The following is a 14,569-nucleotide window of genomic DNA, read 5'->3' on the forward strand; positions in this document are numbered from 1 at the left end:
ACTCCTCCCCATCAAGGTAAGAAATGAAATGAAGCCCACTATTAAGGTAAACCAGAGAGGGACACAAAGGCTGTCTAAAAAAGATATGTTTGACTGGAATGAAGATATTAATGACACCTAGAAATATAATGAAATAATTACACTGAAAGGTGGCTTGGTTGTGGAAAGCACATATATTTTGCATCCTAATAAACCTGAGTTTGAATCCTGTCTACCCCTCCATAACTTTAGTCCAGGGTCTACCTCATCGTCTCTCCTCTGACCTAGTGTCACCGCCTGTTGGCAGGTTCCCATGAGACTAGTCTTGCCCCATTGTCCATCCTCCACACTTCCACCAAACTTGTCTGCTGATGTTAGCCCCCTGATCATAAGCCTGGGTGGCTCAGTCAGTTAAGTGTTTGCCTTTGGCTCAGGTCATGATCCCAGGGTCCTGAGATCGAGCCCTACATTGGGCTCCCTGCTCAGTGGGGGGCCTGGTTCTCCCTCTCCTGCTCCCCCTGCTTGTGCTCTCTCTCTCTGTCAGATAAATAAATAAAATCTTTTTTTTTAAAGATTTATTTATTCACTTGAGAGAGCAAGAATGATAGAGAGAGAGAGAGTACATGAGAAGGGGGAGGGTCAGAGGGAGAGGCAGGCTCCCTGCTGAGCAGGGAGCCCGATGCGGGACTCGATCCCGGGACTCCAGGATCATGACCTGAGCCGAAGGCAGTCGCTTAACCAACTGAGCCACCCAGGCGCCCCTAAATAAAATCTTTTTTAAAAAGGGATATGAATGGCAAGATACCATTTATGTAACATACTACAATACTACGTATTTTTCTATACCTATTTAGTAAAAGTATTTAGAAAGATTTATCTGGAAGAATGCTCATCAAACTAAAAAATGTTTCTCTATGGGAAGAAGGGAGGGGAACAAGTTGGGAAGGTGGCCAGCAGGAGGGTCTGTGATTATGTGTTACGATTATGTTAACTTTATGTGTTAAATTGACTAGACCACAGGGTTCCCAGATGTTTGGCCAAACCTTATTCTGGATGTGTCTGTGAGAATGTTTTTGAATGAGATTAACATTTGAATCAGTAGACTGAGTCACGGCAGCTTGCCTTCCACAATGTGCGTGGCCCTCATCACTTGAAGACCTGAATAGAACAGAAAGGCTGACCCTTCTTCTGGCTTCCTTGCTCAAGCAGCTCAGACTGAAACACCAGCTCCTCTTGGGTCTCCAGTCTGTCAGCTCTCCTGAATCTCCAGCTTGCCAACTGCAGATCCTGGGACTTCTCAACTTCCATAATTGTGCTGAGCCATTCATTCATTCATTCATTCATTCATTCATTTTTAAGTCATCTCTACACCCAACTTGGGGCTCAAACTCACAACCTTGAGATCAAGAGTCACACGCTCCACCGACTGAGCCAGCCACGTACTGTGTGCTGAGCCAATTCTTAATAATAAGTCCAGTTTCTCTCTCTCTTTCTGTCTTTCTCTATCTCTCCACACATACACATACACAGGCATAAGTGTCTATATAGACATAGGTATATATATACTGCAGGTTCTGTTTCTCTGGAGAGCCCTAACCAATAGAGATTTTAGCTTTATCCTTTTTTTTTTTTAAGATTTTATTTATTTATTTGACAGAGAGAGACACAGCGAGAGAGGGAACACGAGCAGGGGGAGTGGGAGAGGGAGAATCAGGCTTCCCACGGAGCACAGAGCCCAATGCAGGGCTCGATCCCAGAACCCTGGGATCATGACCTGAGCCGAAGGCAGACGCTTAACGACTGAGCCACCAGGCACCCCAGCTTTATCCTTTTTAATGTTCTGATTTTTTAAAAGGAGAATGGATTCATGTATTGTATTTATTAACTTTATCTTCAAAGAACCAAAGCATGTCAAGCCTGTCTTACTATTCCCAGTTACCAGATAATGAAACTGGAAGGGTAAGTGACTGCCTCATTCTCCTTAGCTCTCACACACACAATGCGAAGGGAAGTTGCAAAGGCAAATGCATTATAAAAGAAAAGTACTTACAGCCCCTTGTTAGGACATAGAAATTAAAGGTATCATATTTTGATTTTTCCTTCTCACCTTCTTTTCTCAGATCTTCCACGCCAAAGGGGTGAACTCACACGCATGGAGAAAGAGAGAGGGGGCAACCAATGTCTCATGAACATGGTAATTAACTCCATGTTACTTTCAAGATTTGAGGATGTGCCAAAAGTTGACCCCTTGGGTATGGAGTGAATACTGCTTTGGAAATCATGGAGAATCAGTGCTTCAGAAACATAATTTATGGGAACAGTTGCTAGACAGCAACATTTGCGGTGGAAAATTCCTCTCACCCCAGGTTAAAGGATGGGGATAATTCTTCTGGACAGGGAAAATGTGCTTGGAAATATGTAAGTAAGAGGGAGGCAGAAACAAATTAAAAGGTGGGGGGAACTATATGAATATATAATCCTGAGCTCTCTTGACTATTTTTTTTTTTAAGATTTTATTTATTTGAGAGAGAGTGAGTGAGAGAGAGCGCACAAGCCAGGGTGGAGAAGCGAGGGAGAGGGAGAAGCAGAATCCCCGGTGAGCAGGGACCTCAACATGGGGCTTGATCCCAGGACCCTGGGATCATGACCTGAGCCCAAGGTAGACACTTAATGACTGAGCCACCCAGGTGACCCATCTCTTGACTATTTCTAGCGAAATTTATATTGACATGAAATCTACTTGGGGGATTTTCTGTTTTACTTAAAAGGGGAAAATAGTAATAAAAGTGTTTCTTTCTCTTGTCAACAGAAGCTGAAAACCCCTTTCCGCCAAAAGAAGAAAAGGCTACTGCATCTTAGATTTTTGGGGGGGGTCCTCTGCCACATTTCAAATCAATGGTTTGACCTTTAAATTAAAAATGTTGTATTAGTTGTTACACAAATAAAATGCCCTATTATCCAAATAGAATCATATATTTTTTCTTTTCTTTCTTTTTTTCTTTTTGAATATTTTTTTCAAACCTATTCATTTATCAGGATACTTCTGAAAGCTGATTTCAGAATTCTTCCTTTCCCTTGATTAACTATAACTTTTTTTTTTTTAAAGATTTTATTTATTTATTTGAGACAGAGAGAATGAGAGACAGAGAGCATGAGAGGGAGGAGTGTCAGAGGGAGAAGCAGACTCCCTGCCGAGCAGGGAGCCCGATGCGAGACTCGATCCCGGGGCTCCAGGATCATGACCTGAGCCGAAGGCAGTCGCTTAACCAACTGAGCCACCCAGGCGCCCTAACTATAACTTTTTAAAAACAATGTAACTTAAAAGTACAAAACAATAGTATTGCATTTAAGGAATTCCAAATGGTTATGTGGACTTCTGGTTTGAACTTAAACATGGTCTCTCAAGAAACTGTGTATGTGGTAATTATAGGAATGTATGCTAGTAATATTTTATTATGAAGTTTTCATTACTTTTATTTGTAGAACCCAATGTTTTTATTTTTTATTTACTTTTTAAAGATTATTTATTTATTTATTTGAGAGAGAGAGAGAGCACGAGCAGGGGGAGGGGCAGAAGGAGAGGGAGAAGCAGACTCCCCGCTGAGCAGGAAGCCAGAGGCAGGGCTCTATCTTGGGACCCTGAGATCATGACTTGAGCCAAAATCAAGAGTTGGATGATTAACCGACTGAGCCACCCAGGTACCCCTGTTTTGTTTTTTTCCTAGGTATTCTCTACACCCAACGTGGAGCTTGAATCATGACCCCGAGATCAAGAGTCACATGCTCTTCTGACTGAGCCAGCCAGGCGCCCCAAAACTTGTTTTTCAAATTATCAAATGGGGGCACCTGGGTGGCTCAGTCTGTTAAGAGTCTGGCTCTTGATTTCAGCTCAGGTCATGATTTCACGGTCATGGGATCAAGCCCTGCATTGGGCTCCACGTTCAGTGGGGAATCTGCTTGAGATCTTCTCTTTCCCTCTTCCTCTGCCCCTCCCTCCATGCTTGCTCGATCACTCTTTCTCAAATAAATAAAAAAATAGATCTTTAAAAAATTATGAAATATTTTACTTATACAGAAAAATATAGAGGATAATACTATAAACTCCCATATACTTATTGCCCAGTGTTGTCAAATCTTAAAAGTTTCCCATATTTACTGAAGATCCTTTTTAAAAAAAGAAAGGAAGGAAATGTGACTTTACAGATATAGCTGAAATTTCCTGCCTCCATTCATTTCCCGTCTCCCTTCCTCAGAAGTAGCCACAATCATGGACTTGATGACTTTCATTTCCATGCATGTTTTCTTATTTTTACCACATAGGTATTTATCCATAAAATGTATAGGACATTGTTTTGCATATTTTAAGTTTTATTAAATGGCATCATACAATCAGTAAAGGCAGTATAGTGCAGTGCATAAGAGCACCAACTGGAGCCAGAGGTGGTCTGGAATATCTGCTGTACATGTTACTAGCTATGTTACTTTGGACAAATTACTTCATCTCTCTGTGCCTCATTTTTCTCATCTATAAAATGGAGATTCATAAAAATACTTACCTTGTAATGTTGTCTTAAGGATTAAATGAGTTGATACATATAAAGCACTTAGAGCATAATAAACTAAGCATAATGTGTTAACTATTATTCTGCACCTTGCTTTTTTTTACATAACATTTTTGAGATTTACCCATGTTGATACATGTAGCATTAGTTCATTTTCACTACTGCATAGCATTCTGTCATATGAATATACAGCAATGTATCTCCTCTGCTGTGATAGACATTTAGGTTGTTTCCATTATAAAAAGTACTGTAATGAACATTCTTGTACATTTTTTGGTGCACATCTATATGAGAATTTCTCTAGAGTTCTTCATCTTTAACTTTTTCTTTTTTAATTTTTTTAGTAATCTCTACACCCAATGGGGGGCTTGAACTCACAACCCCGCAAACAAGAGTTGCATGCTCTAGGGGTTTCCTGGGTGGCTCAGTCAGTTGAGTGTCCAACTCTTGACTCCTGCCCAGGTCATGACCTGAGAATCCTGAGATCAAGCCCCAAGAGGGGCTCTGCACTCACTGGGGAGTCTGCTTGAGAGTCTCTCCCTCTGCCCCTCCCCCCTCTTGTGTGTTCTCTCTCTCTCTAAAATAAATAAATCTTAAAAAAAAAAAAAGAGTTGCATGCTCTTCTGACTGAGTCAGCCAGGCACCCATCATCTTTAACTTTCTAGAAAGATAACATTTTTAGGAAATACGGCTTTGATTTCTTTTTCACAGGCAAAGGAACTATGTGTCTCATCCATTTCAAAGTCTTCAAAATCGATTGTCTTATTGTACACTTGAAACTAATGTAACACTGTATATTAATTATAGTTGAATAAAAGATATATAAAATACGTTAAGGGATGCCTGGGTGGCTCAGTCAGTTAAGCGTCTGCCTTCCACACAGGTCATGATCTCAGGGTCCTAGGATCAAGTCCTGTATCGGGCTCCTTGCTCAGCGGGGAGCCTGCTTCTCCCTCTGCTTTGCCATCCCCCCTGCTTGTGTGTGCAGGCACTCTCTCTCTGACAAATAAATAAATAAAATCTTAAAAAAATAAAATATGTTAAAAAACCAATAGTGTTTGTGACTTTCTAAACATTTGCAGCTACCCTCTCGAGCATCAGAATTACAATTTGGTTGAAGTGATGATGTCATGACAGCAAACACTGGTCGTATTATTTTTTGATTGCCTTTTAATTTTTACATACTGCTATCTGCAAACTGAAGTATAGACCCTAACCTCCAATCAAACAGCATGCCATTTCTTATGCTTTGTATAAAATCAGATTTTTTAAATACATAGTGATTGATCATTGTACTTGAAAGGTCATTATACTTCAAAGGTTTCTGAGGTCTATGTCACATCAGCTGTAACTAATGAATGTCTTTTCAAACTCTATTTTGTTATTTCTTCTTGGGAAGAGACTGAATTGGTCAAGTGGGTGTCGTATTGGTCTTAACTTGCTGAATGGTAGGCTGTAAACCTTAAGAATGTTTCCAACAACTCATAAAGGAATAAAGATCCCAGTTGAAATGTCTCTGATGACTGGGATTTCAGACTACTAACCTCATTAAGTTTCATCTGGTAGTCCTTTTGAAAATTTATTCAAATTTTATCATTTTCTCATCCTGAAGATTGTAGGGAAGTGTTATTTTTTCAAAATAAGAACAAACAACTTTTTTTTTTTCACACAACTTCTGATAGCCATTATTTTTTGCATTTTCTTGTGCCAGTAATTGATACACTTTTAAGAATATCTAAATAGCTATAATGTTTTGCCTTGTGAAGTGACTTTAAATTGATTCTCAAAGTGTTCTATAAACCATATTTAAATCTGAAAAAATAAAACCTCAGTAGAGATTCCAAAGCTGATCTCATTTTATGATTTGGCACCTAGACATTTGGATGTCCCACCCTCTGTGAAACAAGTCATCTACTTTCATTGTTGGTAGCCAGCTCTTCATTTACAGCTCTAAGAAAATATATGTCAGGTTTTATGGCTTCGTAAATAAATCTAAAAGCATCTTTGAAAAAAAAAGAAGTCTCTATGAAAGGCATTCCAAACTAATGGATATATCAAATGTCTATTAAGCACCAAGTTTTACTTATCTGCTGTGCTGGATAGATGTTCCTATTCTCAAAATGAGTAAGCATACTAAGTTTGGCCTGGAAGCAGAAGACTATGATCCAGTATCTAAATGTGGTCTGGAAAGTGTGTTCCCTAGTGGTATAGAGAAATAGCCCAGGGCTTGGAGATGAGAGGACTAGGGTATTGCTCCTAGCTCTGTCACTGGACATTGTGTTATACTGGGGACTTCATCTCTTGACTTTTCAGCTTTTCCTCTGAAAAATGAAGGGTTTGGTCTGGATGCTCTTCTATGTATCTTCTAGACAATTCTATGAACTGTAAGGAAGGGACCAATGTGGATTATAGTATTCAAGAGAGATGTTAAGGAGAACATGAAGCTTTACAAAGTCCCATGAAGGATTCAGATGCTTGGGAGGCGAGCAGTGTTTGGGCATAACTGAATTGGTTCCTACTGCTAGATATGACTGCTTTTAGTTTGTAGTGTACAGTAAAAAACTGCAAAAGTAGAAAAATGTATGTATTTCCCTACTTCCTTGGGTGGATAAATTTGAAATGTATTTTCAGATGATTGGAGGATGGCATAGTAAAATATACTATTATTATTATTATTACTATAATTGTTGAGTATTTAACATCACTAGGTTTTTTTTTTTTAATGTATCAACTCAGGTTAAAAGCAAAATAGAATTCTATTAAGTCTATCAGTTATAACACAAAAAATTTCATGACTCTGGACATTGATTTTGATCCATGGCAAATATGTTTTTACAACTGGCTCCCCATGGGGGAAAATAGCCCTGATCTCTTGCATTTGCTGATTTTCATGGTGTAAACGCTCTCAACATGTCTGAGTTCAAGATCCCAATGTGAGGTCACTAACTGGAGTTGGGAAGATGTGCACACTCAGCTCTTGTGAGTCAGTGCTAGCACCATAATATGTACCATGTACATATTCCATAAGAAATATATTTACCTTTCTTTCTGACCCACTGGAGTATAAGTTGTTGACATAATGCCCCTTTTACCCTTAAGTACTTCAGTGTGTATCTCTCAAGAATAAAGACATTTGGGGCACCTGGCTGGCTCAGTCAGGAAGCATGCAACTCTTCATCTCAAGGTTGTGAGTTTGAGCTTCACACTGGGTGTAGAGATTACTTAAAAAGAAAAAAAAAATGGGGCGCCTGGGTGGCTCAGTTGTTAAGCAACTGCCTTCGGCTCGGGTCATGGTCCCAGGGTTCTGGGATCGAGTCCCATATTGGGCTCTCTGCTCCGCGGGAAGCCTGCTTCTCCCTCTCCCACTGCCCCTGCTTGTGTTCCCTCTCTCGCTGTGTCTCTCTCTGTCAAATAAATAAATAAAATCTTTAAAAAAAAAAAAGAAAAGAAAAAAAAATGAAGACAATCTCCTGGTAACTACAATATGACTACCAAAATCAGGAAATTAACATTGCCCCAATATTATTACATAATCTATTAGACCTTATTCAAATTTTGCCAATTTTCCCAATAATACCCTTTATAGCTTAAAAAAAGGGTTTGGTCCGGAATCTAATCCAGTGTTGTCTATATTTTGGGGATAAAATGTATTTTCTCAGAAGTTTCTTCTTCCACTTTGCAATTCTCCCTTCATCTTTTCTTCACACCTCTTAACCTTTCCACAAGCAGTTCTAACATTAATTTCTAGTGTCTAACACTAGAAGTGCTATCAGCACATAACGGTAAACATGCTACCAATGATAGACATCAAATGCTTACGGGGGTTCAAGTGTTTGAATTTTACTTAATGTTGGTAGTTACTAATACCAAATACACTTAAATTCAAGTAACAGTCTTTGTTGTTATTAATGTTAGTGTCCCTCCTAGGCATTAATATGATCTTGGCTTTTTTTAAAAGCCCCCCCCCCATACATAGAAGAGAGAGGAGGGGAGGGGCAGAGGGAGAGGGAGAGAGAAGTCCTAAGCAGACTCCACACTCAGTTCAGAGCCCAACGTGGGCTCTATCTAAAGACCATGAGACCATGACCTGAGCCGAAACAAAGAGTTGGATGCGCCACCCAGGGGTCCCTGATCTTGGCTTTATAAGCTTGCATGAGTGCCAATAAAAGGGAGTCTTAAAAAAAGAAAGACAGTCTTATTGGAGATCCTGGGCAATGCTAATTTTAACCAAATCACTTTCAGTCATATAGGGAAATAGGTAAAAAATGTTTATTTTGGGGTGTGTGTATGTCTGTTTTTCTGCTACCGATGCTTCTGCTTCCAAAATTAGTGCTATTTCTATAAAAAATAATGCCCACCAAAGAGTTCTACAACAGCAACAAACAAAAAGAAGAATAATGTAATCATTGAATGGGTATAGGTTAAACTGATAAATGTCTCCTGAACACATTGAAAAATCTTGCAACACAATAGGACCCTTAAAATAATCCATAAGGGGCGCCTGGGTGGCTCAGTTGGTTAAGCATCTGCCTTTGGCTCAGGTCATGATCCTGGGGTCCTGGGATTGAGCCCCATGTCAGGCTCTCTGCTCAGTGGGCTCCCCCTGCTTGTGCTCTCTCTCTCTGTGTCAAATAAATAAATAAAATCTTAAAAAAAACTAATCCATAAGTCTGAGTTGATAGGTCTGCCTGTGCCTTGGTAAGTCTTTTTTGTTGTTGTTTATTAAATGTTGGCACTCAAAAAAAATAATGCCAATGTCATCTGTCTACACAACAAATCCTATGACATGTTTAACTACTTAATACAAATAACTAGGACCAGTCCCAGCACTGAGTGATGAAAGAATTAGCTACTCATAGGGATGGATTATTTTGGTTAGTATTTCTCAAATGATTTAAGCAGAAGGCAGAAGGTAGTTTTTTTCCTTGAAATTTCCGGATATTCATACTAAGTTTCTACTTTGCTTCCATGGAGATTTGGCCAGTGAAAAGCTATGTCTCCATATGCAAAAAAAAAAAAAAAAAAAAAAGGAAAATTGAATGGATTATCAAATAAAGACAAAGATGCTTACTGTAATTATCATCTTATTTCAGACCAAAAAGCACATGTACCCTATCTAGACCTTGACTACATTTCTACTTCCACTGTTCAGTCCAAGCCCCATCACCTTTAAAGAGGACTTCAACTACCTCCATTTTGACCTTAAACTTTCTAATTGATTAAGTTCCTTTCCAGCTTATCGCTTAACTCAGGCAAAAGACCCGGTGGGCAAAGCATCCTGGGATGGGAACTGAAACTTTCCCCTCAAGCAATAAGGACCGCCCTGAGCCAGCAAGACCCCGCATGACTGACCCCAAGACAATGATCAACCTGACCTTTCCTACCCACCAGCATGTACCCACCGACCTTTGTCCCACATTTTCCTTATAGGAACCTGGAAGGATTTTCAGCACTTTGGAGACAGTCTCTGAGACGCTAGTCTGCTGTTTTCCTGGTGGTGGCCTCTCTGAAATAAATCCCTTTCTTATCACCACCCCTTTCTCTGCCTGTGGATTTTGTTAGTGGTAAGTGGCTGAACCTGATCTGTTTGGGATCCCGTGTCAGGTGCTCTTGCACCCTTGCGCCCTGGCTACAACTTCTTAGATTGTCTCTCCCTCCATCATCCAGAGACATCTTTCTAAAAAAATGTCAAACTGAGCACGTTGCTTCCATGGCACCCCATTGCCTATAGGTAGCAAACTCCTTCCTTAGCATGGGCATTCGGGGGGCGGGGGCTGCAATTGGGATCCGGCATTTGTCTCCAGCATAAACTTCTCCAGCTCTCCTTTTAATAGAGCTCTCTGCCATCCACTTCCTAGTTGTTAGCCAAACAAACTATTTGTGGTTCCAGGAGGAGAGGGGCTCTCTGTTTTGACTTTCCATGCCTTTGTTCGCACTCCTCCCAGAGCAAAGCTCTTTATCTTTTGTTTGCCTAATGAACACTATGTAATTTAACTCTTAACTCCCTTATAAAGCCTTTTCTGACTCATGCCCACATTCACCTTTGTACAAACATTCTATTTTGTCAATCTTCTATAATAGCACCTATAACACTTGATTGGATTTATTTGATCCTGACTATCTTTTCTTAATAGGTTGCAAGCTCTTTGAGGTCAAGCACCATGAATTATTCATCTTTGTATCACCAGCCCCTAGCCTATTCTGTGTCTGGCACCTAGGAGGTACTCAGTAAATACTATTGAATGAAGAACAGTTGTTAACTAAAATTGTCTAGATAGCTACTGTCCAGTACATAGCCACTAGTCACATGTAGCTATTTACATTTAAGTTTTAATTAATTAAAATTAAAAATGCAGTTCCTCACTCTAGCCACATTTCACGTGCTCAATAGCTACTTGTGTGTATCATACTGGACAGCACAGATTACAAAAATTTCCATAATCACGAAAAGTTCTAATACATAGTGCTGATCTGGAAAATTCTTTATTTTCCCGTTTTAGTTTAATAAACATTGATTTTCTGCTATATGCTAACATCTGTGCTAGGCATGGTGGTTATAGCAAATGTGAACAAAATACGAATACTATTAGGATTATTATTTGCAAGGCATTTGAAATCTGGTAGGGAGAAGCCTCATAACATGAGATTATTTCCATATTGGGACATCAGGAAGGCTCATGGAGATTTTCTCACTTAAACTGGGCATTTAAGGATGAAGAGAATTTGAATAGGGCAAATCTTGGGAAAGGAGAGAAAAGAGTGTGAGCAAATGTACAGAGGTGGGAAAGTACTAGGAAAATGGGAAGTAATTTAGTTTGCCCAGGAAGTATGGTATGTGAGCTGGAGGGAGTTGTTTAGTTTATTCCTTCATTCCTTTAATCATTCAACAAATATTTTTTGAGCACCTCTCCTGTTTCAGACTCCATACTAAGTGCTGGGAATAAACAGGGACCTATACAGACATTGCCCCAGCAGAGTTCACAGTTACGAGCGATGAGATTTGGAGAAGACCGTGGAAGGCACTGAAAGTTACCCTAAAGAGTTTGTACTTTGTTCCTCTGGCCCTCACACTCAAAGTGTGGACTTTAGACCAGCTGCGTGGGCTGGGCATGACCTGGGAGTTTGTTAGAAATGCAGAATCTCTGGGGCGCCTGGGTGGCTCAGTCGTGAAGCGTCTGCCTTTGGCTCAGGTCATGATCCCTGCGGGGTCCTGGGATCGAGCCCCGCATTGGGCTCCCTGGTTGGCGGGAAGCCTGCTTCTCCCTCTGCCGCTCCCCCTGCTTGTGTTCCCTCTCTTCCGCTGTGTCTGTCAAATAAATAAATAAAATCTTAAAAAAAAAAAAAAAAAAAGAAGTGCATAATCTCAGGTCCCACCAGAACCTCAAACCTACTGAATCACAATTTGCACTTTAGCAAGATCTCCAGATTATCCTTAAGCACATTAACATTCGAGGAGCATTGTTGTAGGCCTACTGAGCCAGTAAGAGAGTATGCAAGTGAGTAAGTTAAAGTAAGGAAGGAAGAATGAAGCAAGTAAGTAAGCATAACAGTTGGAAGTAAGGTGGTATTCTAATCAGTACTGGATTGGATGCCAAAGAAACTGGACATGGGTCTATTACTGTAGCTCAGATGAGAAATGGGAGGGGTTGGATGTGAGAGACAATCTTTTGTATACAGATACAGCTTCAGTTCCATCAACTCATACTAGAAATACTGTATGTTATTCAAAGTGAAAAAATATCAGCAAATTCAATAATATGGTATTTGAGATGCCTTCGAAGACACCAGCTATTCGTTTGGGACAAGGCTTATTGGTATGTCTACTTCCTGTTGACGCCACAGGTCCAAAGTGTACTCCTGAGTGTCAAAGTATCAGGCCCTTAATCATACAAATTCATACAGGGGTTATGATAAGGATTTCAGAAATTAAATCACTATATCAAAGTTCACAAAAACTAGAAATTCAGTTTATTAATTTACAATGGCGTAATTACCTTTCCACTAACCAGAGATTTTTTTCTTTTATTACCAGCATTAAATTTTTTTTCAAGTTTTTATTTATTTATTCATTTAAGTGATCTCTACACCCAACGTGGGGCTCAAACTCATGACCCTGAGATCAAGAGTCACATGCTCTTCTGACTGAGCCAGCCAGGCGCCCCCAGCATTCAATTTTTTATGACAACTTTTTAATTTTGAAATCACAAAAAGTTGCAGAGATAATACAGAGAATTCCCATGTACCCTTCACGCAGCTTTCCCGATGGTAATAGTTTATATAACCATAGTACATTGTCAAGCCCAGGAAACTGACATTGATACAGTACTATTAACTCAAGTACAGACCTTATCCAATTTCACATTTTTTCATGCACTTGTGTGTGTGTGTTTGTAGTTCTATGAAATTTTATAATGCGTTGATTTAAGTAAACACACAATCACGATACACAACTGTTTCACCATTGCAAAGAAACCCCCTCCCGTTACCCATCAATAGTCACACCCTTTCCTCAACCCTAGGCTTTAGCAACCACTGATCTGTTCTCCATCACTGTAATTTTGACATTTTGAGAATATTACATAATGGAATCATACGATGTGTAATTCTTTGAGATTGGCTTTTTCCAGTAAGCATAATGCTCTTTAGGTTCATCCAAGATGTCCCATGTATGGCTGAGTAGTATTCCATTGTATGACCATACGACAGTTTGTTCAACCATCTGCCGGTTGATGGACATTTGGATTGTTTCTTGCTTTTGGCTATCAAAAGTAAATCTGCTATGAGCATTTGTATGCAGGTTTTTGGATAAACATACATTTTCATTTCTCTAGGATAAATGCTCAGGACTAAGAGACCAAGATTGCTGGGTCATATGGTAAATATATGCTTAACTTTATAAGAAAGTGCCAAATTGTTTTCTATAGTAACCAGTATTAGATCTTAAAAATCATATAAGTAATGTCCCCTTACTGTAAAAAAATTCACATAAGGTAGCAAAGTATAAAGTGAAAGTAAAATGACAAATCCTGGAAGCCTGCACAATCTCTTTCCTGAGAAGTAATTGTTAGGTTTTCTATATATTCTTCAAGAATGCTTTATGCATATGTAAGCACATATATGTGTATATAAATATATATATTCACAAATGGGATCACACTATACAAGCTATTTACAAATTGTTTTTTCACTTAACAACATATCTTAGACATATTTGGATGTCAGTAGATAAATATGTAGTTGCTTCTTAAAATTGTTTTTAATTTTAAGTAGGCTCCACACCCAATGTGGGGTTTGAACTCACGACCTCGAGATCAAGAGTCTCATGCTCTACCAACTGAGCCAGCCAGGTGCCCCTGTACTTAATTGCTTAAATGGAAATAGGACCCCATTGTATGGATGTATCATAAATTTCTTTTTTTTTTTTTTAAAGATTTTATTTATTTATTTGACAGAGAGAGACACAGCGAGAGCAGGAACACAAGCAGGGGGAGTGGGAGAGGGAGAAGCAGGCCTCCCGCTGAGCAGGGAGCCCGATGCGGGACTCCATCCCAGGATCCCAGGATCCCAGGATCATGACCTGAGCTGAAGGCAGACGCTTAACGACTGAGCCACCCAGGCGCCCTGTATCATAAATTTCTTTAACCAATTCCCTAAATGATGCCATTTCTATTTTCAGTTTCTCTTTATTACAAAGCTATGATGAAAGTTTTACTACATAGATCTTTGTGTAATTTGTACAAGCATATCTGTATGACAGATTCCTAGAAATACAAGTGTTAGGCTAATTTTACATTTGGTTTTTTTTTTTAAGATTTTATTTATTTACTTGACAGAGAGAGCACAAGCAGGGAGAGTGGCAGGCAGAGGGAGAGGGAAAAGCAGACTCCCCTGCTGAGCAGGGAGCCAGATGCGGGGCTTGACCTCAGGACCCTGGGATCATGACCTGAGCCCAAGGCAGACGCTCAACCAACTGAGCCACCCAGGCGCCCCTAATTTTATACTTTGTATGTTATGAGATACCTTGTTTT

General features: G+C 39.7%; 1 protein-coding gene and 1 non-coding gene across 3 annotated transcripts in view; one reads left to right on the forward strand and one right to left on the reverse strand.

Annotated features, from left to right (window-relative positions):
• XIAP (X-linked inhibitor of apoptosis) overlaps positions 1-2,905 on the forward strand; it is a 78,354-nt gene extending 75,449 nt beyond the window's left edge. Inside the window, exons 7-8 of one of the 2 annotated variants that reach the window (XM_064574542.1) lie at positions 2,100-2,173; positions 2,789-2,905. In XM_064574542.1, the coding sequence (XP_064430612.1) occupies positions 2,100-2,173; positions 2,789-2,890 (176 nt within the window). In that variant the 3' untranslated portion in view covers positions 2,891-2,905. Of the gene's footprint in view, positions 1-2,099; positions 2,174-2,788 lie in introns of those variants that run through there. The other variant, XR_010406245.1, reaches the window with a different exon arrangement.
• A 10,912-nt stretch (positions 2,906-13,817) lies between these two features.
• On the reverse strand, positions 13,818-13,890 carry TRNAK-CUU (transfer RNA lysine (anticodon CUU)). Its single transcript has one exon. It is a non-coding gene; the product is annotated as a tRNA-Lys (tRNA).
• Positions 13,891-14,569: the final 679 nt, after the last annotated feature.

This window comes from Mirounga angustirostris, unplaced genomic scaffold (assembly GCF_029215605.1).
Source record: "Mirounga angustirostris isolate CCGP_5_RB_7025 unplaced genomic scaffold, mMirAng1.0.hap1 SCAF_11, whole genome shotgun sequence".
Taxonomy (NCBI): domain Eukaryota; kingdom Metazoa; phylum Chordata; class Mammalia; order Carnivora; family Phocidae; genus Mirounga; species Mirounga angustirostris.